Below are 23,745 nucleotides of genomic sequence, written 5' to 3'. Positions count from 1 at the left end.
TCAACATTTAGAGGTCAGGAGATCCCAGGAAATTCAATTCCTAGAGGCCTGGGTCACTGAGCGGTGCCTGGAAGTGTCAGACATAGATCTGAGAGAAGGGGACAAAAAAAAAAAAGGAAAAATAATTATCACAGGAGACAGAAGAATGTGGAGAGCTGGAAGTGACCTTGCAATCTGGAACCTTCTGGTGTTGGTTTCCCTGAACGAGCAGACTGTGGCAGAAGGGGTACAAGGAGTGGGTAGACATCACACACCTGGTCACGAACATACTGGAAACCAAAGGCATCTGTAATTCGATTCCCCCCTTTTCCTGGCTGTCCTCCTCCATTGTGCTGAGAATCCAGTGGTAAAGAGATTCTACCATGTACCCATGCCGGTCAGACATCACTAATCTATGACAGATTGTGTTCCTTCAGGGACCAGATGTGCCCTTAGACCTTCCTGCTCAGACGCTCCAGGCAACTACTCTTGACTGGCCCACCTGGCCCTGTTGCCTAATAATATAACTCTCAATCTTCAAATACAAAAACTTCAGATTCTTTGTTGTGTCAATAATAATAATAATAATAATAATAATAATAATAATAATAATAATAATAAATAATAATACGTACCAAAATCCTAATTCCCAATGGGGGATTTCTTTTTCTGTTGCAGGTTGATAGGACAGAGGTGATTCGGACCTGCATAAATCCAGTGTACTCCAAACTGTTTACTGTGGATTTCTACTTTGAAGAGGTTCAGCGTCTGCGGTTTGAAGTCCATGACATCAGCAGCAATCACAATGGGCTGAAGGAAGCTGATTTCTTAGGTGGCATGGAATGTACACTTGGCCAGGTGAGCCAACACACATTCCCTTCCTCTTCTTCCTCCTCCTCCTCCTCCTCCTCCTCCTCCTCCTCCCTTTTGCTTCCTTTCCCCACCTCGCCTCATCTTTGCTTTCTTCTTCCTATTGATTTTATTATTACTATTACTACTATTATTATTATTATTATTATTGTTGGTCGTGGTCCCTGAACTCTGGGCCTGGACTCTGTCCCTTTGCTCTTCAGCTCAAGGCTAGTGCTCTACCACTTGAGCCACAATGCCACTTCTGGCTTTTTTCTACTTATGTGGTGCTGAGGAATCGAACCCAGGGCCTCATGTATGCGAGGCAAGCACTCTACCACTGAGCCACCTTCCCCACCCCTGATTTTATTTTCTTTTGCATGTAATATGTTATTACTCCCTGGACACTATCACATCTATTATATCAATCTGTGATGTGACTTCTTGTTCCCGATTAATCATCTTCTCTTCTGAGTGCCCTCGATTGATTGGTCAATAACCATTAATTGGCCCGTGGACTGTGTTTCTGGCTCTGGGTTCTGCACCTGTGTCAGCTACAACCTTGTCCTGAGTGGTTATTAAAGTTCCATCCCCGAACTTGACAGGGAAGATACAGAGAGCATTTCTCTGAGTTATTCCAAGTCTCTGAGGTATGAAAAAAAATAGCCCAAGGAAGGGACAAATACTTGATGAGCAAATAATCTTCATACTAATGTAAAATATTTTTTGACTCAGGGAGCAAGCCGAATCAGAGAATACTGTTGCTATTTAAGAAAAACAAAAACAAAAACAAAACTACAAAGGTAGCTAAATGCTAGGCGTTGGTGGCTCACGTCTGTCATCCTAGCTACTCAGGAGGCTGAGATCTGAGGATCACAGTTCAGAGCCAGCCCGGGCAGGAAAGTCCCCATGAGACTCTTATCTCCAATAAATCACCAGAAAACTGGAAGTGGCACTGTGGCTCAAGTGGTAGAGCGCTTACCTTGAGTAAAGAGCGGCTCAGGGACAGTACCTAGGTCTTGAGTTCAAGCCCCACAACTGACAAAAAAAAAAAAGAAAGAAAGAAAAAAGAAAATGATTTCCAAACGTACAACTTTAGTCCTTCCCAAGCCTCACCTCTCCCAAACCCAATGGACTATTTTGTGCCAGCCTTTAAAGGTAGCTGTCACAGAGGGAGTGGTTAGCCAAAACATTATTTTTCCCTGGCCTAGAGTACCTCAAGGCCTAGTTGGACTAAAGATGGAAGGCAGGTGGTTCTGCAGCTCATGAATAACAATGATTTTTAAGCCTGGTGAAGCCAGGGTACAAAAGAAGAGAAGGAACACGGAGAGACTGGCATGGGGGTTGGGTTGGGGAGCAATGGGGGGGTAGGGGGGGATCAATGAAGGTCTTCCCGAGGAAAGCGGTATGTCTGCCAAATAGAGACGAAAAAAGGAGGAAGCACAGGTTCCGAGCAGATGGGAACATTGTACATAGAGCATTCATCGGGTTCAGGAAGAGATCTGACATATGGTGCAGCCCAGCATCTTTGTTTGATTCCCCACCCCCCTCCCCAAGCCAACTCTGAGACAGGAAGGGAGACGTTGGGGAAAGAAACACCAGCATGATCTGGAAAAAGGGATCACAAGACAAGGAAGGCAGGATGTGGCAGATGAACGGTGAAGTTGGCTACCCTGGGGGTGGGGGGACTTAATTCTATGGTGAGGGGAGAGTAGGATTCTGGAAGATTTTGGGTAGAGCAGACATCAGTTAACCTTATCTAGGGATGGAGACATTGGAGCATCTAGATAACTAGGGGCTAGAAATGTTCCCACCGCTTCTTTTTATTATTTTTTTATTGTAAAGATACTGTACAGAGGGGTTACAGTTACATGAGCAGGATGAGTCCATTTCCTCTTGAGTATTGTTACCCCTTCTTTTGTTTTCCCCTACCATCCCTTCCCTTCCCACCTCCCCAACTCCTTCCTTCCCCCGCCAAGATGTAAAGTTCATTTTCAACATAGTGTCTTGTACATCTCATCATTACAATGGGTCATCCTGTATCCTTATTTAAGCATTTTGTTATATCCCTTCCCCTCCCCAAATTAGAAAAATGTATATACAAGATGCAGGGTACCAGAATCAAATATAGTGACAACAGGGGTTATACCATGGGGGAAGAACATACAAAGAAACAAAAAAATGGCATAGTACACTATAAGTACATTATAAAAACAACAGCAAGAAAGGTAAAAACTCTTGTGTCCCTATCTTGGGGTTCATTTCACTTAACATCATCTTATATGGTCCTATGTACATAGCTTTTGACCTTTTCTGCTTGTCCTAAACTTATACTAGTTATTGCAAATACAGGAAACCATGGGACCTATGTGTCTTTGGGCCTGGCTTACTTCACTTATAATTTTTTCCAAGTCTTTCCATTTCCTAACAAATGGGACAAAGTCATTCTTTCTGATGGAGGCATAGAATTCCATTATGTGTGTGTGTGTGTGTGTGTGTGTTTCACATTTTTTTGATCCATTCATCTACTGAGGTGCATCTGGGTTGGTTCCATATCGTAACTATGGTGAATAATGCGGTGATGAACATGGTTGTGCTGGTAGCTTTGGTATAACTTTGTTTGTGATCATTTGGGTAAATACCCAAAAGTGGGATTCCTGGGTCATAGGGCAGCTCGGTGTGTAGTCTTTTGAGGACCCTCCATACTGCCTTCCAAAATCCCACCACTTCTTGATGAAGATAAGAGCAAAGTTGCTCTAACAATCAGCAAACACTGACCAGAAAAGAAATACAAGTACTGGAGGGTAGAAGACAGTAGTGTACAGCTCAGAAATGGGGGTGGTTTGGAGCAGCACTTATCTGTGGCCTAACTTATATCCCACTCAAACTGTCTTAGCAATCAGACGCTGACAATGGTCATCATTTTCTATCCTAGGGCCATGTTTAAAACATCCCGCTCCACTTGTTTTCTTTCATGTGTAGAGGTCAGAGGTAAACTATAAGCATAGATGAAAATATATACAGGGCCATATGCATACATACACACACAGGGAGAGAGACAGACACACAAACATATTGACTAAAATATGGTACAAGCAGGGAAGGATTCTGAGGGTGGAATTCCTTTGAACAACCAACTTCTAGTTTAACAGCAGTGGGGGTTGGGGGAAGGAAAGGATGGTGGGCAGGTGATGGAGAGAGAAAGGGTGGGCCAATACAAGTCATTCAAATTCAATGGACATGCTGGGCACCGGTGGCTCACGCCTGTCATCCTAGCCACTCAGGAGGCTGAGATCTGAGGATCACGGTTCAAAGCCAGCCCAGGCAGGAAAGTCCCTGAGACTCTTAAGTCCAGTAAACCACCAGAAAACCAGGAGTGGCGCTGTGGCTCAAGAGGTAGAACGCTCACCTTGAGCTGAAGAGCTGAGGGACAGCACCCAGGCCCAGAGTTCAAGCCTTATGACCAATCCCCCCAGAAAAGCAATAGATAGATACATAGATACATAGACAAAACAAAGGCAGAGAAGCAGGAAGGCAGGAAGGAAGAAAGGAAGAAAGGAAAACAGTCTTCTCCCTAGCTCACAAATAGACCTGAATACCCTCAGCCATCCCTAAACCTCTTATCCAAGATTGATTTAGGGGTTCAGGGATGTGCATATGGCCAGTTCTAACAGGGAAATGTAAAGATTATGAAGACATGGTTACTCTCAGCCTGTGATACTAGGACCACTGCAACCGTCCGGCAAAGATGAGAGCCCAATGATGTGAGTCGGAGCTGCTCTATCTGTGGACTCTGTATTATGAGAAAATGAATGTCCTGCTGTGAAAACTATTTCAGATGTGATTTTCCATTCCTGGAGCTAAAGACATCGTGATTGACATCTCAAATCGGCAGTGTTTATCAAACAAGAACCGGGCTGGCTGAAATAGGGCAAACCAAGTTAATGTTCTTAATCTGTCAAAGTAAGGAGTATGTAGGAGTGAACCCCACCCTCACCCCCACCCCCCCCCAAAAAAAAGAGATTAAAAATAGGCCTTTCTAATTATGCTGGAATACTTTGGTTTCTGTCTTTCTTTCTTGTGCTGGTCCTGGGGTTTGAGCTCAGGTCCCTGGCGCTGTCTCTGAGCTTTTTCTCCTCTGGGTTAGTGCTCTACCACTTGAGACACACAGCTTCATTTTCAGATTTTTTTTTTGGTGGTTATTTGGAGAAAAGCTTCTCACGGACTTTCCTGCACGGCCTGGCATCCACCTGTGATCCTCAGATCTCAGCCTCCTGAGTAGTTAAGGGTTTTAGACGTGAACCACTGGGGCCCAGCTAAAACAGGGGTTTAAAGTCAGATCTCTGAAATCATTCGGGGAGGTAATTTGGGCAAGTATTTTAATAGTTTTTGTTGTTGTTGTTGTTGTTGTTGTTTGGTCATGGGGCTTGAACTCTGGGCCTGGGCGCTGTCCCTCAGCTCTTCAGCTCAAGGCAAGCGCTCTACCCCTTGAGCCACAGCACCATTTCTGTTTTTTTCTAGTGGTTTATTGGCGGTAAGAGTCGCATGGCTTTTCCTGCCCAGGCTGGCTTTGAACCGCAATCCTAAGATCTCAGCCTCCTGAGTAGCTAGGATGACAGGCATGAGCCACTGGCTCATATATACATATATATATGATATATATATATAATATATCATATATATACACAGACATATGTATGTGTGTATATATAAAATTTACTTTATTGTTTTACAGAGGGGTTACATTTACACAGCTCAGGGGATGAGTACATTTCCCTTCGTACAGTGTCATCTGTTCCCTCCTTCTTTCTCCCATCTTACCACAATGGAGGGCCCAAGGAGAGAGAGAACACATGTCCCCCTTCACACCCCCCCCCAGAAAAACCATACAGGAAGTCACAGAGCCCGTCTCTTCCCGTCTCCTACCAGAGTTTCCCAGGACCATCTGCTATGCCATCCTCTCCCTTCTGTCTTGCGGAAGGAGCAACAGACTCTTGGCTTAGGAAAAGAAAACAGCACCCCTCCACATGCTAACGGGGGTACACACACAGCAAGTGGTGTCCCACTGAGCAGGAAGCGTTTTTTAAAAAGGGGAAAACAAGGCCAAGGAAGCAAATAGAGAGGCCATGTCCTGGGACTCCAGGAGGAACTGTATGTTCTCGGCAGATGGCTGAGGGGAATGAATCATGGGACGTGGTTATGTGCTGTCTGATCCTTGGGTGTCTCTCTAGAAGGGCCAGCTAGCATCACTTCACATCCTGTTTTATTGTTTGTTACATTTCCTATTCTTTTATTATTTTGTCCGTATACCTATAGTTCAGCCACCAGGGGACATCTCCCCCTGCCTCCCAAGTCATAAACCGTATTTATTGACATCTCAAAGACTATTTTGTTTGCCAGGTAGTGGGCTAGGGCAACTCTGTTACTTCTTACTTCTTTTTAATCAATGCGGTGTGTTAGCGAGGGAGACACTACCATGGTGGTCCTCTTACAGGCAAAGAAATTTTAGACTAACCTGGGGAAAAAGTTACAGAAGCAACATCAGACAGCTACGAAGTACAGGACCTGGGACTTAAACCTGTTTTGCTCCAAGTCCTTCTTCAAAGAACTCATGCCCAATTGGAAAACACTATGTAGATTCAGATAGATAGATGATAGATAGATAGATGATAGATAGAGATATATTCATATATTAGATAATATATAGTATTTATAATAAATGTAATAATTTTATTTATAATATATATTATTATATATTTTACATGTTATATTATATACAATATTATATAATATATGAACATAGAGTATTTATAATATATAAATTATACACAATATAATATAATATACAAAGTATATAATAATATTATATATTATATTATAATACAATATATAATTTATAATATAATATATTATATTCCTCCTGGAGTCCCAAGTCATAGCCTTTTATTTGCTTCCTTGGGCGTTATAAAAAAAATTCTTTCTGCTCAGTGAGAAGTCACTTGGTCTGTTTGCATCCTCATTAGCATATATATTATATTATATTACATATTCATATAATCTTTAAGTAGTTGTACAAAGGTGTTGCCATTCAACAAGCAACTTAGTAATACCATGTGTCTTGATCAACATCACCCCTTTGATCATTCTCACCCATCTCTCCCTCCCTCACTTTTCTTCATTTTGTATGCTATGCATTGAACTGAATTTTTTTTACTACATTCTTCCTTCTCCCTCCTGACATTATATAGATTTTTTTTTGTCAGTCATGGGGTTTGAACTCTGGGCCTGGGCGCTGTCCCTCAGTTCTTCAGCTCCAGGCGAGCGCTCTACCACTTGAGCCACAGCGTCACTTCTGGTTTTCTGGTGGTTCATTGGAGATAAGAGTCTCACGAACTTTCCTGTCCAGGCTGACTTTGAACTGCCATCCTCAGATCTCAGCCTCCTGAGTAGCTAGGATGACAGGTGTGAGCCACTGGCCCCCTGCAAGATGTCTTTTTCTTATGATTCAGATGAAACAGAAGCCCAGAGGTAGTACAGCCTAGGGAACAGAAATTGTTTAGTGCTTTGGGTTGTTAAATCCAAATGCTTGGTGTTGAATGTATGTGTGTGTGTGTGTGTGTGTGTGTGTGTGTGTGTGTGTGTGTGTGTGTGTGTGTGTGTGTGTGTGTGTGTGTACCAGTACTGGGACTTGAAGTCAAACCTTCCTCCTACTTTCATTTGGATTTTTAAAAATTTATTTATTTGCTCAAGTTCAACCCTCTACCATGCCTCCAGTTCTTGCAGACTCCTCTGCTCAGGGTTTGGCTTTAAAGCTCGATCCTCAGATCTCAGCCTCCTGATGACCGGAGACTTCAGATCTCAGCTAGGATGAACTGGCATGAGCCACTGATGCCTGACTGGTGTTGGATTGTTATTCTTTTGGTCCACATGAGACGCTTGTCACCACGGCCTGATGATGATGATGATGATGATGATGATGATGATGATGACAATATTGTTGGCACCACCAAGCTCACGAGTGAATGCCTGACCTATGATCATCAACCCTGTGGTCAGTGTGAAGCCTTAAAAATGCTCTCTGTTCACAAATGCACTCAGATTGGGATGCATTGGAAAGTGGAAACCCGGGGTATTGATCTCTTAAAGTAGACAAGCCCCGGCAGTACTGAACCGTAGGCCGATCTACTCTTCTAAGCAGGTGCGAGAGGAAGTGGTGACATGGTCTCTGGCAGGAGTATTGGGTAGAGGACCAGGACCCCAGGAAGCTGGGAGTTATCAGGATGTTAGTTAGCCTTCTGCCTCCTAAGCCAACCAGTTTTCCCTCATGCCAGTTTCCTCTTTCTTTGGATCTCAGTGGGGAGAAAAGAGTTTGGGGGGCAGGATCCTAGCTCCCTGGTTTCTGATGATGGGCTCAGGGTCAATGCGGGGACCTGAGTATCCTGGTGAGCAGATGCTACAGACGCAGAAGAAAGGCATTTGTAAATCAGCTCACCTCCCCGCCAGAGCTCCTAAGCTAGCCAGGGAGGCCGGGCCTTTGCTGACCTGTGCTGGTATTGAGAAGCCCTAGAGACCCACATCCTACCTCGCACCAAGTTAATTAATTCATCCCTGGCCTCCTTGTGTCCTTGATTTGGAAATCTATGCCTCTCGGGAACGATTTTTGTAAACCAAGCAGGTATTGTGTATGTTTTCTTTTTGCTTTCCACCCCCCCTTCTTTCTCCTTTGAAATTCTATGCTAGGTTAATTCAAAATACAAGTGTTCTCTTTTCTCCATGTTAGGCTAGAACTGGAGATGCTAAGCTTTGGAGGAAGCACAGAACACCTTTGGCTTAGTTAATGGTTGTTATTATTATTATTATTATTTTAAATCGGTCGTGGGGCTTGAACTCTGGGCCTGGGCGCTGTCCCTCAGCGCTTCAGCTCAAGGTGAGCGCTCTACCATTTGAGCCACAGCGCCACTTCGGGTTTTCTGAGTGGTTTATTGGAGATCAGAGTCTCACGGATTTTCCTGCACTGGAATGGCTTCTAGCGGCAATCCTCAGATCTCAGCCTCCTGAGTAGTTAGGATAACAGGTGTGAGCCACCGGTGCCTGGCCAATGCTTCTTTCTTAACTTCTTAGTGATGAGGGACCCTTTGGGGTCTCTTTGGTAATCAAAAATCATAATGCAAGAGATCAAAGACAGATTGGCCGGGCCCCCTCTCTCTTCCCCAGGGACTTGATCTAAAGAATCTTCAGAACAATTTCTCCCTCCACCCCCCCCAAAAAAAAATTACACAAGGCAGGCACCTGTCATCCTAGCTACTCAGGAAGCTGAGATCTGAGGATCACGGTTCAAAACCAGCCCGGGGCTAGAACATCCATGAGACTCTTTACCTCCAATAAATCACTCAGAAAACCGGAAGTACCCCCCTGTGGCTGATAGTGGTAGAGTTACTAGCCTTTGAGCAAAAGAGCTCAGGGACAGCCTCCAGGCCCCCAGTGAGCCCTATCACCCACATAAAAGAAAAAGACACCTTGCAAAAAACAAATCCGCCCCCAAGTTTTTCCATTGACTTCCTCCTAGGTGGTCCATAGAAAAGACTGATTTTTCTGGACGCCTTCTATCAGGGGTATCTTACATCCGCAAAGCCTCTCAGGGAAGAGAGCGGGCTCCTGTTTGCCAAGGAACACCCCATTGGTGGAAGCTTGGCGGAAAAGATCCCAAGCACCTAAGCCACGTGGAGCCTTGAGGCCCTGTTCTTTTGGATCTGTGTTGTGTCTCAGAGCTACTAAGGATAACAGTCATCTGAAAACCAAGCCCTCTACACAATTCTCCCTCTCTTCCATGAACCCCACACTTACTGCATGCGTTGCCATCAGGATGAGATGGTACGCGAGGCTGACCAAGTCTGTACGGAAATCTTTTTGTCCCAATGATCTTATTTAACCCTCAGAAAAATCCCTGGAAAGGGGAGTTTGGGGGTAAGCGTGCCAATCTCTTCATTCCTTCACCTGCTAAGCACCTACACGTTGACGTCATCTGCTTCTGTCCATACCGTTTTCGAACAGGGAGGTGAGGACTTCAACCCAGGCGTCTGAGCTTAGATCTGTGTCTCTGCAATTCTGTGCCTGGACCCTGTGGGGTTCACCCTTGGGCTAAATGCTGGGGTGGGCAGCGGTGACCCCATGATGCGGTACAAAGGATTAAGTCAGAGGACTTCTGACCAGCGCCAGCTCTCCTTTGGCCTCGAGGCCAGACAAATCTTATTCTTTCTGGGCCTCCAATGTCAGTGGCAGCCAGAACAAACTACTCATCCATCTCCTACTTCCTCATTCTCTGACAAGGCCTAAGGTCTCTGTGGTCAGCCTGGTTCAGTTGCTTCCAAAGCAGCAGAGCCTGTGCCTGGCAACAAATGGACTTCATGCCGGCCTGGTATCCCTGCTGTTTTTTGCCCGGTAGTCCTAAGAAGGACAATATGAATGACACCGTCTTTCTTATTCATCTTTATTACTGTGTGGGGGGAAAACATGATGGCTCATTTCGTGGGAGCTGAGATCGGAGGCCCCGGGAGACAGGAAACAAGTCTGTTTTGTCGACTCTTTAGGATAGCTAGTTGTATGGCCAAACACCTTTTGCCTAGGAAGTCAGGTCTCCCAAGAACTTACCTGGTAAGAGGCAAGTTCTTGGCACCCCATATGTGGTAATGCTGTTTCGTCTAGATGAACAGAGAGGGCAGGGATGGTCTCTGAAGAGGCTGTCCCCACCCCTGGGCACACAGCAGGCTGGAGGCGGGAATGCTGAGGTCATGTGAAGAACCATGGGGTTGGATAAGTGACGTGGATGAGACAGGAGGACAAGGGAAGGAACGGCGTCTGGGCAGTGAAGTGTGGATCCAATAGAATCCAGCCTGGAGCAAAAAATGAAAAACAGAAAAAAGAGATAAAGAACAGAGCCTCGAGTTCAAGCCCCAGTCCTGGCTAGGGGGAAAGAAGGAGGGAGGGAGGGGGAGGGAGGAGGAAGGGAAGGAAGGAAGGAAGGAAGGAAGGGAGGGAGGGAGGGAGGGAGGGAGGAAGGAAGGAAGGGATGGAAATAGAGGGACAGAGGGAGGGAGGGAGGAAGGGAAAGCAGAAAGAAGGGAAGAAGGAAGGAAGAAAGAGAGGAAGGAAGGAAGGAAGGAAGGAAGAAAGGAAGGAAGGGAGGGAGGGAGGGAGGGAGGAAGGAAGAGAGGGAGGGAGGGAGGAAGGAAGGAAGGGAGGGAGGGAGGGAGAGAGGGAGGAAGGAAGGAAAGAAAGGAAGGAAAAGGAAGGAAGGAAAGACAGAAGGAAGGGAGGGAGAGAGGGAGGAAGGAAGGAAGGGATGGAAAGGGAGGGAGAGAGGGAGGGAGGGGAAGGGAAAGAGGAAGGAAGGGAAGAAGGAAGGAAGGAAGGAAGGAAGGAAGGAGGGAAGGAAGGAAGGAAGGGAGGGAGGAAGGAAGGGATGGAGGGAGGGAAAGGAAGGGAGTGAGGGAGGGAGGGGAAGGGAAAGGAAGAAAGGAAGGGAGGGAGGGAAGGAAGGGAGGGAGGGAAAGAGGAAAGAAAGGGAGGGGAAGGGAGAGAGGAAGGAAGGAAGAAAGGAAAGAAGGGAGGGAGGGAGGCAGGGAGGGAAGGAGGGAAAACCTGATTTATCAGAGGCATAAGGTTGAACCTGGGAATACAAATCGACAAAGATACCACCTGCGCTATGGATGCAGGATCCTGTGGGGGAAAAATAAAATAGACGCACAGGTACATGACGAGGACCTCTTCCTTTCTGTTTGCTCTTGGGCAGATTGTCTCCCAGAGGAAGCTGTCCAAGGCCTTGCTGAAGCACGGGAACACGGCCCGCAAGTCTTCCATCACGGTGAGCCTCTCCTGCCGGCCTCCGCCGCCACGGTTCCCCGCAATACACACTGCTCCCCTGTCCAGTCATCGCGGCTCTTAGCCGAAAGTAACTCTTGATCGCGCGAGCTCCACCCTTGATGGGTCGAAAACAATTTCTGCTTTTAGTTTAATTTAAAATAAATACATAGGGCTGGGAAGGTGGCTCCGTGGTAGAGCGCTTGCCTTGCATGCCTGAGGCCCTGGCTTCGCTTCCTCAGCACCACAGAAGCAGAAAAAAAAAAACCTGCAAGTGGCGCTGTGGCTCAAGTAGTAGAGCGCTCGCTTTGAGCTGGAGAGCTGAGGGACAGCGCCCAGGCCCAGAGTTCAAGCCCCACGACCAACAATCAATCAATCAATCAATCAATGTATGTACAGATCTAAGTAATCCTGTGTTTAGTAGGTACAGAATTAGGTACCCTAACTCCCAACTATCATACAGAAGAGGAAATGTTCAATGCTGTCTTCTCTGCTTCTTAGGCAATAAACCAAACGCTGGGGTAAATACTGTTAAAGTCTTAATTCTCACAGAGAGAGAGAGACAGAGACAGAGACAGAGACAGAGAGAAAGATGGTATATGTGTGTGTGAGAGAGAAACAGACAGACAGAGACAGAGACAAAGAAAAGCAAAGTGGCAAGAAAGGCAAATTGTCAAGAGGAAAAAAAAAACTCCTGACTTTGTTTTTACTCAGTTTTAGTCAAGTATTTACTTTTTTGTTATTGTTGTTGGTCCTGGGGCCTGAACTCTGGGCCTGGGCACTGTTCCTCAGCTCTTCAGCTCAAGGCGAGCGCTCTACCACTTGAGCCACAGCGCCACATAAAGTCTTCTTAATTTTAGGTATTTACGAATTCCTCTTAATCTTGGGTCCTTGGGTCAAACAAAACAATGACTTCAACAGCTTCTGGAAAATGTTAGAAATTCATGACCTCCACAGGTAGAAAATAGGGTAACTTTCCTAAGCTTTTTCAAAGCATATAATAGTGTAAGAATATTAGAGTATGAGAGAAAGCCCTATCACAGGAAAGACAAAAGGGAATCAGAAAAGCCGGGTGCTGGTGGCTCACACCTGTCATCCTAGCTACTCAGGAGGCTGAGATCTGAGGATCACGGTTCAAAGCCAGCCCAGGCAGGAAAGTCCCCCGTGAGACTCTTATCTCCAATGAACCACCAGAAAACCGGAAGTGGCACTGTGGCTCAAGTGGTAGAGCGCTCGCCTTGAGCTGAAGAGCTGAGGGACAGCACCTAGGCCCAGAGTTCAAGCCCCATGACTGACCAAAAAAATAAAAAGTGGAATCAAATAAAAAGTATAACTATGATTCCTGGGTTACAAAGCAGTTCCTACATGTCTCCTATTAGCCCTAGACTTAAGATTTGCAATTGCCGGTAGCTTCTCTTGTGTGGGGTATATGTCTCTTTAACATTAGGGACAAATACGTTTGCAAAAGTTACCATTGGGTATTCAGAGCCGTGAATAATGGGAAAGTTGAGCCCTGAGAGAATAGAGATAACATTGAATTAAATACCAGGGTCTCAAAATATCCCATTTGATAAGGGTTTTTGTGTATCATGGTCCCCGAGCACTTGATTAAAAATCCTAATGTTATTTATAAATGATCTACCCCACATGCAGCCACCCTAGACTCTGGGTTTGGCAGGCTTTTATTGTTACTGTTTTCCTACGGACTTTTCTCACCGACTTCTGTTCCAGGGCCTTAAGAGTCATGAGTTATTAAATATTGGAAGGGGGATTTCTTGTGACATTTGATGTTAGTCAAAAGGCTGAGAAAGGACAGGGAGTGATTTCTCATAAAAGAGCTTCTTAGAGAATTTCATTTCTCCGCTTGTACCAGTGTTGTTTTGTTTGTTTGTTCGTTTGTTTTGTCAGTCCTGGAGCTTGAACTCAGGGCCTAGGCACAGTCCCTAAGCTTTTCTACTCTACTCAAGGCAAGTGTTCTACCACTTGACTCACAGCACTACTTCTGGTTTTCTGGTGGTTCATTGGAGATAAGAATCTCATGGACTCTCCTGCCTGGGCTGGCTTTGAACCGTGATCCTCAGATCTTTGCCTCCTGAATAGCTAGAATGAGCCAGCAGAACTGGGGCTTTTTTTTAAAATCACTTTTCTTCCTCCTCCTCCTCCTCCTCCTCCTCCTCCTCCTCCTCCTCCTCCTCCTCCTCCTCCTCCTCCTCCTCCTCCTCCTCCTCCTCCTCCTCCTCCTCCTCTGCCTCCTTCTCCTTCTTCTCTGCCTTCTCTTCTTTCTGTCTCTCCTTCTCTTCCTCTCTCTTTCCTTCTCCCTCCTTCCCTCTCTCCCTCTTCTCCTTCATCTCTTTTTCTCTTGAATCCCACAACAGTCTTTGAGAAGTAGGAACTGTTTTGTAATTTCCCGATGAGGGAAAATACATACATACATACACACACACACACATACATACATACTTACATACATACATACTTACATACATACATACATACATACATACATTCATAATTATGTATGCAAGTCTCACCCAATGCCTGGTGACCTGTAAAGAAACTCTTAGCCGGGTGTCAGTGGCTCATACCTGTCATCCTAGCTACTCAGGAAGCTGAGGTCTGAGGATCGCAATTCAAAGCCAGCCCAGGCAGGAAAGTCCGTGAGACTCTTATTTCCAATGAACCACCAGAAAACCCGAAGAGGCGCTGAGGCTCAAGTGGTAGAGCGCTCCCCTTGGCTCTGTGGTTGATGGGTGCTTCTCCTCATCTCCCCCCTCAGGTGATTGCTGAAGAATTATCCGGCAATGACGACTACGTGGAGCTTGCCTTCAACGCTCGGAAGTTGGATGATAAGGTAAGAGCTTTGCCATTACACCTGTGGAAGTGTAAACACAGCACCAGATGTTCCTGCAGATGTTCTGCGTCTCTTCCGAGCCTTGTGGTTATGAAGCCCATCACAGTTTCAGAAGGATGTGCTGAATTAAATGAGGCCTTCCCCCCACCTCCCCCTGAAGCCAGAAGCAGCTGATGATATGGGAGTGGGGAACAGGGGAGGTGACTTTAAAATAGGACATGTAGAGGCTTGGCTCAGGGCCTGGGCACTGTCCCTCTGCTCTTTACCTCAAGGCGAGCGCTCTACCACTTGAGCCACAGCACCTCTTCTGGTTTTCTGGTGGTTCATTGGAAATAAGAGTCTCACGGACTTTCCTGCCTGGCTTGGCTTTGAACTACGATCCTCAGATCTCAGCCTCCTGAGTAGCTGCATTGAGAGGCAGGAGCCACCGGTGCCTGGCTTTAAAACAGGACAACTTATGATGATGATGATGATGATGATGTTGATGATGATGATGATGATGATGATGATGATGATGATGATGATGATGATGATGATGACACCACAACTTCCTTAGCTCCCAGGATGCCACCGGTCAGCTGTGTCCTTGGAAAAAATAGGAATATGAACCCCTGGCATAGAAACATTGTTAAGAGGAAAACAGGAAAATGTAAAAAGAGAAGAAAAGTGATACTTATTTAAGCACTGGTGCTTGGCCAGCAAAGGGTTAAGATCTTACCTCACACATGATCACGCCCCTTCCCTTGTGCATTGTGCACGCCCCATTTGATACCATTTGATAGGTGTGACTCGCACACCCCACTCCACTCACAGAGGAAGAGAGAGAGATTCTAATGGAAAATAATGCAAGGGTCACTCCATGTTTGCTAGTCTGCAGCCCCTGAGAAATTGAGAACCCAGACAGGATTAAATATTCAGGGATCTTATGAACAGCAGTGATAACAACAACACAAAGATGCCCCTAGGAGAAAACAGACAGAGAAAGCCAACAGACCGTCATAAAAAAACTGACCCTGAAATGAAGAATGGGGGCCGAGTGGTTGGAAATCTTCTAGAAAGCCACACTGACTAAGGTCAAGTTACCAGAGCCATTAGGATGTCCTTTGGAGAATATTAGCCATGGGGGGAAACTCATAACTTCCAGGCTTAAGAGAAAGGGGTTACTTTATGATATCTTTTTATCTCTTGCCAGTCCTGGGGCTTGAACTCAGGGCCTGGGCGCTATCCCTGAGCTTCTTTTTGCTTACGGCTAGCACTCTACTACCTGAGCCACAGCGCCACTTCTGGCTTTTTCTGTGTTTGTGGTATACTGAGGGAATCGAACCCAGGGCTTCAGGCCTGCTAGGCCACTGAGCCACCTTCCCAGCCTAGGATATCTTTTGTACGCAGTTTCTGGCGGGATACAACCCAAGTTGTTGCCATCTGTCTGTTTTAGGATTTCTTCAGTAAATCTGACCCCTTTCTGGAAATTTTCCGGATGAATGATGATGCCACTCAGCAGCTTGTACACCGGACTGAGGTAAGAAGAGTCTTTTTTTTTTTTTTTTTCGGTTGTGGGGCTTGAACTCTGGGCCTGGGCGCTGTCCCTCAGCTCTTCAGCTCAAAGCGAGCGCTCTACCACTTGAGCTAAAGCGCCACTTCCAAGAAGAGTCTTCTTGGCCTTCAGGCTTGCTTCCTAAGGTGATGGATTGACCTCGTTGAATTATCACATACTAGTAATACTACAGTGTGTGTATGTGTATATATATACATAATTCTTATATATGTATATATGCGCATATATACATATATACACACATATATATGTGCATATATATTTATACCCTTCCTGGCATATATATGCCTATATATGTATATATATATATATATATATAAGCATATCTATCTATCTATCTATCTATCTATCTATATATATATATATATATATGCCAAGAAGGGTATAGTCAGGCCATAAGATAGGTTTTGTTGTTGTTGTTGTCTTGTTTTAGTCAGTCATGGGGCTTGAACTCTGGGCACTGTCCCTCAGCTCTTCAGCTCAAGGCGAGCACTCTACCACTTGAGCCACAGCGCCACTTCCAGTTTTCTGAGTGGTTCATTGGAGATAAGAGTCTCACGGACTTTCCTTGCCCGGGCTGGCTTTGAACCGTGATCCTCAGATCTCAGCCTCCTGGGTCTCTAGGATTTACAGGCGTGAGCCATTTAATGTCTTGAGTGTTTGCACTAGTCTACATTCTCACCAGCGGTGTCAGTGTAGGATTGTTGATAACACTCCCCCACCCCCACCCCCTGCCCCTGTTGATTTTCCTCCTATATCCTCATACGTGTTTGTTGTTTGTTTTCTGAATGATTTCCATCAGGATGGGCTGAGATGGAATCTTAGTGTAATTTTGATCTGCATTTCCTCTTATGGCTAAAGATGTTGAACCATGTGCCATGCATTTATTAGCCATTTGTGCTTCTCTTGCTGCACACTTATTGGATCTGTTTGCCTATTAGCAACTGGACCATTTCATCTTTTGCTGTTGAGTTGTTCTGAGCTCTTTGTAGATTATGGATATTAATGTTTGACCTATGAAATGGCTTATAAAGGTTGTCTTCCATACCAGACTCTGGGTGGGGTGGAAGGGGAAGAGGGGGTGGGATACTCTTGTCATCTTCTCTACTCAGGAGGCTGAGATTAGAGGTTTGAGATTCAAAGCCAGCCTGGACAGGAACGTCTGCTAGAATTCCCAAGAAAGTCAACCAAGAGCACAAAGTTCCAAGAGTTTAAGCCATGACGCATACACTTGCACACACCACACACACACATACACACACACACACACACACACACACACACACACACACACACACAGAGCTAAACACAGATTTGAAAATCCATAAGGAATTTCAAGTTGGAATTCTGACTTGCCTTTTTCTTCAGTTTCCCAAAATAATTGCATGGAAGCCTCTTCATGTCTTAGCATACAGACAGGGAATTAAAATGAGCCCAACTCCATCCAGGAGATCTAATTTTCCATCCCACTGTAACTCGATCATCCTCAGGGTAGCAGGAATCAAGACCCATGTGCCAGGGAACAGGATTCCTATGCTTTAAACCACCCCAAATACGTTGAATAACGAGTCTGCCATGTCATTCATGACCCCCCGAATCCAGTACACGACTCTCTCAGGAAGTAATTGGGTTGGGTAGAGAACTAATATTTCTTTTAGAAACGCTGAGGTTTTTCTAAGAGGAATATTACCTAAATGGAGTCATAAGAAAAAAAGAAATCAATAGGAAAGAATTTCATTTAGCTCTCATGTGAACATCCCTCAGAGCAGAGTCTGAAAGTAGGAGTGGGTGGAACCTAAGAATTTATAGGGTTTTTGGGGGGTTATTTTTATTTTTGTTTTTGTTTTGTCGGTCGTGAAGCTTGGGCCTGGGCGCTGTCCCTCAGCTCTTCAGCTCAAGACTGGCGCTCTACCACTTGAGCCACAGCGCCACTTCTGGTTTTCTGAGTGGTTCCTTGGAGATGAGTCTCACAGGCTTTCTTACCTAGGCTGGCTTTGATCCGAGATCCTCAGATCTCAGCTTCCTGAGTAGCTAGGATTACAGGGGTGAACCACCAGAGCCACCAGCATTGTCTCCCTAAATTCATCACCTAACGGCTGCTAGCTACCCTGTTTCCAGAACAGTTGTTTCCAGGCTTATCGTCAGTATCCACGGTGGAAAACATTACCACCCATTATTCATGAAACAGCCCCCTGACCCAGCCAGGGACCAGATTTTCTCCTCCAGGTCCTGGTTAAGCCACGTATTCTAGACCATGGTTCTGTTCACAGGCCACCACCATGGCTTCGCCAGCCTGTTCTTATGTGGAGATATAAAAATGTCCAGAATCCACTCCTCTAACTCACACGTCTTCCTCTTCCTCTTCCCAGGTTGTGATGAATAACTTAAGCCCAGCCTGGAAGTCCTTCAAAGTCTCTGTAAATTCTCTCTGCAGCGGAGATCCAGACCGCCGACTGAAGGTCAGATGCCTATTTAAGAAATCTGATTTTGTGTGTGTGTGTGTGTGTGTGTGTGTGAGAGAGAGAGAGAGAGAGAGAGAGAGAGAGAGAGAGAGAGAGAGAGAGAGAGAGAGAGAGAGAGAGAGAGAGAGAGTATTTGTGTGTGTGCATATATATGTATATATGGCTACTTCGGAAGCTAAGATTGGAAGATCGAGGTTCAAAGCCAGCCTGGGCAAGAAAGTCTGTGAGATTCTTAATTCCAATGAACCACCAGAAAACCAGAAGTGGTGCTGTGGTTCAAGCAAGAGAGCACTTGCTCTGAGCTGAAGAGCTCAGAGACAGTGCCCAGGCCCTGAGTCCAAGCCCCACAACTGGAAATAGACAGACAGACAGACAGACAGACAGACAGACAGACAGACAGACAGACAGACAGACAGACAGACAGACAGACAGACTGATAGATAGATAGATGATAGATAGACAGATAGATAGGATTTTCTTCTGCTAGAGAAAGTGATAATTAGGCAATAACTGTGCTCTATCAACAAAGGCCCTAGCTTCTGATCAATACAACTACCGTCTTAACTTCCTGGTATAACTGGAAGCTGTAAAAATGTGAAATATCTCTCGATCAATCATCAATTGTCGCATGACACACCAGCTCCAGATTTCATAGTTGAATACAGTATTTTGTGGCAGAACAGAGATCTAATGGTTGAATGTGACATTTGTGTAGCCGATCGTTCTATATCTTGGCAAGTGGGGTATAGCTGATCAGGCTGGCTTTGTTTGACTTCCTCCAGCGTTTGTGGTCAGTTGATGTAAGCCGGGTGGATCTACTTTGGGTTGGTTGACTGACATCTGGAATCATCAGGTGATAGGATCATACAACTCTCATCTCGTCTCCTCTGAAAAGACATCAATAAGTCTAGCTAACCTCCCTTCCAACACACGTGTACCAAAGGACGCTCGCACCCAAGAATATTAATGCTGGCCAATTCTGCCATTCGTTCAGATTTGCTCCATGCGCTCATTTATAGAACAACTGATTTTGGTTCGCCGTGTATTTTTACATTGGAATTTGAATGAAGGCCAAACATTCTATTTGAGTGAGATGTCTTTTCATTGGTTGGTCTGTCTGTCTCTCTGTCTCTCTTTCTCTCTCTCTCTCTCCTCTCCATCTCCTTCTTTCTATTTATTTTTTTCCTTGAAGTTTTCTCGAAATGAAAGAAACCAGACTGGTTTTCCAGCAGCGTTTCTCACTCTCTCGTCTTTGGTTGTCAGTGGGGTGGAAAATTTTGTAGCGAGAGAGATGTTTATTTCGTTTGGATTTTATTTTATTGTATTTTATTTTGAGATAAAGGCTTCAACCCTGGAACTCAGAATCCTACCTCCACCTCCCTAGAGTTTGTACTACAGGCACGCATCACCATGCCTGGATAGTTTTTAAACATAGCTCAAGGTCAGAAGCTTGACCCTTTCTTTTTTCAATCACCTATATATGCTGAGCCTTACATTCCTGTGATAGGGAACACAGCTAAATACCTCGGATATTAATAGAGGATTCCAGTCTGCTACGGCAACCCTAGAAATGACAGTATACTACAAATGTCTTCCAAACAACACAACAAGAAAAACACACTTCTCCAGTAGATCTCAGGGATCTATTTGCTATTAGCGACTGAATGAACTTACTTACGATTTTACGGCATATTTGGGTGGAATAAAAAGCCCCGATAAAAAAATCATGACTTCACTTCTAAAACGCCGCGAGGTAAATTCCGCTGCCATCGTTTCATCAATGAGGGAGCTGAGGTTTAAAAATCAATATTGTCAAGTGCTATCTGAACACCCCTTTATTGGGCTGCGGTGTCAAGATTTTGTTACATCACGATTATTAGGGGGAAAATCAATTATCGGGATACGAATACCCCTTGAGTTTTTGAACCAAAATGTTTTATTTAATATCATTTTAACATTTAACTGGGGGACAAAAATATATTTACCTAATATATTTCATAAAGTCAGAGACACTGTCAATAATTTGATGTGTCATTAAGAAAAAAAAATTGGGCTGGGAAGGTGGCTCAGTGGTAGAGCGCTTACCTTGCATGCCTGAGGCCCTGGGTTCTATTCCTCAGCACCCCATAAGCAGAAAAAGCCGGAAGTGGTGCTGTGGCTCAAGTGGTAGAGCATAGAGATTATAGAATATTGGAAGTACAGAGTTTCACTACCTTATTATGAGATAGGGAATCACTTCTGTGTACTATGAGATGCGAAATATGAAGCCAGGCGCCGGTGGCTCACGCCTGTCATCCTAGCTACTCAGGAGGCTGAGATCTGAAGATCACGGTTCAAAGCCGGCTCAAGCAGGAAAGTTTGTGAGACTCTTATCTCCAATAAACCACTCAGAAAACCGGAAGTGGTGCTGTGACTCAAGTGGTAGAGTGCCTTGAGCTGAAGAGCCAAGGGACAGTGTTCAGGCTCTGAGTTCAAGCCCCACGACGGACAAATAAATAAACAACACGGGAATCAGAGAGTTCCCTGCATAGGACACTTCTAAAAGCTTGCTAATCTAGCAATTGAGGGTAAGGCTTCAGTGTCAGCCTGTCCCTCACAAAGTCATTCAACAACCCCTGTACACCTCCTCCCTATCTCTGCATAACGGGTACCTTATTGACCTTTATACATCAGCTCCGAACGCAGCCTGTCAGAGAAATACCCCTTGGTGTTCTTCATTTTCCAGTAATTCTCCATTCTACCTCTCCATGTATCTCCCTCGTGGTGAACTCGCTGACCTCTATAATCACCTTTTTTTACTTAGTCATGTATTTGTGGTTTGTCTCCTTGACTGAAATCTGAGTACCAAGATCAGATTAACTGCTACCTTTTCAGTGCTGCACATATATATATTTCTATTTATTACTATTAGTGTATATTATTTATGCAAAGGTGTTTTATTATACCATCCTTATATATGCATAATGTACATCGATCAAACCCATCATCCTTATTACTATTCTCTATCCCCCTCCACATTTTTAAAAAGGTTTTTAGTATGCTATCTGAATATATACATCTATTAGACTTTGGTCGTTGTATTTCGGAGGCCGGTATTGGAGTTTGACTTGTGTTTCACCAGGTTGGTTTTAGCCACACCTCAAGCCCTGATTTTTGTTGTTGTTGTTGTTTTCCTATTTTTGAGCTAGGGTCTTGCAAACCTTTCTGCTCCTACTGGCCTCAAACCAAGATTTTTCCGCTCCTGGCTTCCCAAGGAGCTAGGATTGTAGACGTGAGCCACCAGCACACACTATATTCTTAATACGTATCTGCTTAGGCTGGAGGCATGGCTCGAGCAGTATAAATGCCTGCTGAGAACACAAGACCAGCAAACATATGGTTCTATGTGATACCAGCAATAAATAAGTAAATAAAGCAATTTTTAAAAAAGTATCTGCTTAGTGGGTAGGTAGGTGGGTGGGTGGATGGATGGGTGGGTGGGTGGGTGGATGGCTGGATAGATGAATGGATGGATGGATGGATGAGTGGGTGCGTGGGTAGGTGGATGAATGTGTGGGTAGATAGGTGGATGGATGGGTGGGTGAGTGGGTAGATGGATGGATTGGTGGGTGGATAGGTAGATGGATGGGTGGGTGGGTAGGTGTGGGGGGGTGGGTAGGTGGACAGGTAGGTTTGTGGATGGATGGTAGGTGGACAGGTAGGTTTGTGGATGGATGAGGGGTGGGTGGGTGAATTACTGGATATATGTGCAGATTCTTAGTTTCATTAGTTAAGTTCTTTAGGAGACATACCCATCCATATTTTGATATTACATGTGTTCTTTTGTATTCCTGGGGGGGGGGGGATTCCCTCCTTCTAGTCTTTTTTTTTTTTTTACCCTTGCATACAATCTGCTCAATAATTCCATCAGAAATTTTGATCTAGGGCGCTTCTTTTCAGTTAAGGCAAGTTTAAATTCACCTGTGGAAGCTTACCTTTCTCCCTCCCTCCCTCCCTCCCTCCCTTCCTCCCTCCCTCCCTCCCTCTCTCCCTCCCTTCCTTCCTTCCTTCCTTCCTTGCTTCCTTCCTTTACTTCCTCCCTCCCTTCCTTGCTTTCATCTTGGCCCAAGCCGACGCTGACAACATAGCTTCCGGACAGCAAAGGGTCCTAAATTCTTCTCAGAAAAGAAGAGGAAAAAGAAAAACAGCCCTGTGGGATTTTCCAAATGTCAGGTCCCTTTTGTTTTCCCTGGCATCACTTCCTGGATTTCTACTTAACTGCCTTTGAACAGTCTTTGAAACAGCAAAGACCAAGTCTAGGGTGAAGAATCATAAATCCCGGCTTACTTTTAAGCCATGAGATTTTTCCCCCCCCCTCCAATGATGGAATCAATCAGGAGAAGGGGGAGAAGGGGGAGACAAAGAGGGTCTAATGAAAGCCTTTAAGTGGAGGAAGGAAGAAGGGTCCATCCTGCAGATTCTGATCCTCAGAACTTTCTCCACTAAGTATCTCTCCACGCTTCGCTTTCCTTTGCCTGAGCAGTGATTATTGCTGCACACCAGCCCGTGTGCCTGATTACACTGGCATTCAAAACACTTTGTGACAGCTCGTCTGATGGAAGAATAAAAATCACTAAATGGAACTTGTCAGAAAGAATTACCTCCTGCTCGTTAATCCACCCAAAGCCAGCCCTCCTCATTAACTCTCACACTTCCCTCCACCCCGCTACACAGACCCTTCCAGGCAGAAAATGCACCACACCACAATAGACTTTCAGGCAAAATACATGAGCAGAGGGGCTGGGAAGGTGGCCTAGTGGTAGAGTGCTGGCCTAGCATGCACAAGGCCCTAGGTTCGATTCCCCAGTACCACATACACAGAAAAAAGCCTGAAGTGGTATTATGGCCCAAGTGGTAGAGTGCTAGCTTGAGCAAAAGAAGCTCAGGGACAGTGCCCTGAGTTCAAGCCCTGGGACTGGCAAATTAATCATCATCATCCTCATCATCAGAACAATGTTGTCAAACTTTAGCAAATCTGACTAATTCCCAATGACTCTCCTGCAGTTTCTCTGTGTCTTTATACCTGCCACCTGCTCATTTCTTTCTGAAACCAACATTCTGCTCATTTCACTTTGGGTCTTCTTGTTTAACGATTCTTCCACCAGTGAAAGTATTTCAAAGCAACAAGGATGGTTTGGAGTCAGCGCTCGATC

At 45.1% G+C, this 23,745-nt stretch overlaps 1 protein-coding gene across 1 annotated transcript in view; it reads left to right on the top strand.

Annotated features, from left to right (window-relative positions):
• The first annotated feature begins 663 nt into the window (after nt 1-663).
• Cpne4 (copine 4) overlaps nt 664-23,745 on the top strand; it is a 71,890-nt gene continuing 48,808 nt past the window's right edge. Inside the window, exons 1-5 of the mRNA XM_070005416.1 lie at nt 664-837; nt 11,618-11,689; nt 14,462-14,536; nt 15,972-16,055; nt 18,461-18,550. Of these exons, the coding sequence (XP_069861517.1) occupies nt 817-837; nt 11,618-11,689; nt 14,462-14,536; nt 15,972-16,055; nt 18,461-18,550 (342 nt within the window). The 5' untranslated portion in view covers nt 664-816. The remainder of the gene's footprint in view (nt 838-11,617; nt 11,690-14,461; nt 14,537-15,971; nt 16,056-18,460; nt 18,551-23,745) is intronic.

The sequence above is a fragment of the Dipodomys merriami genome, unplaced genomic scaffold (genome assembly GCF_024711535.1).
Source record: "Dipodomys merriami isolate MVZ:Mamm:240054 unplaced genomic scaffold, mDipMer1.0.p SCAF_68, whole genome shotgun sequence".
NCBI lineage: Eukaryota > Metazoa > Chordata > Mammalia > Rodentia > Heteromyidae > Dipodomys > Dipodomys merriami.
The sequence above is the reverse complement of the archived record's forward strand: the minus strand, read 5'-3'. Positions and strand labels throughout refer to the sequence as shown.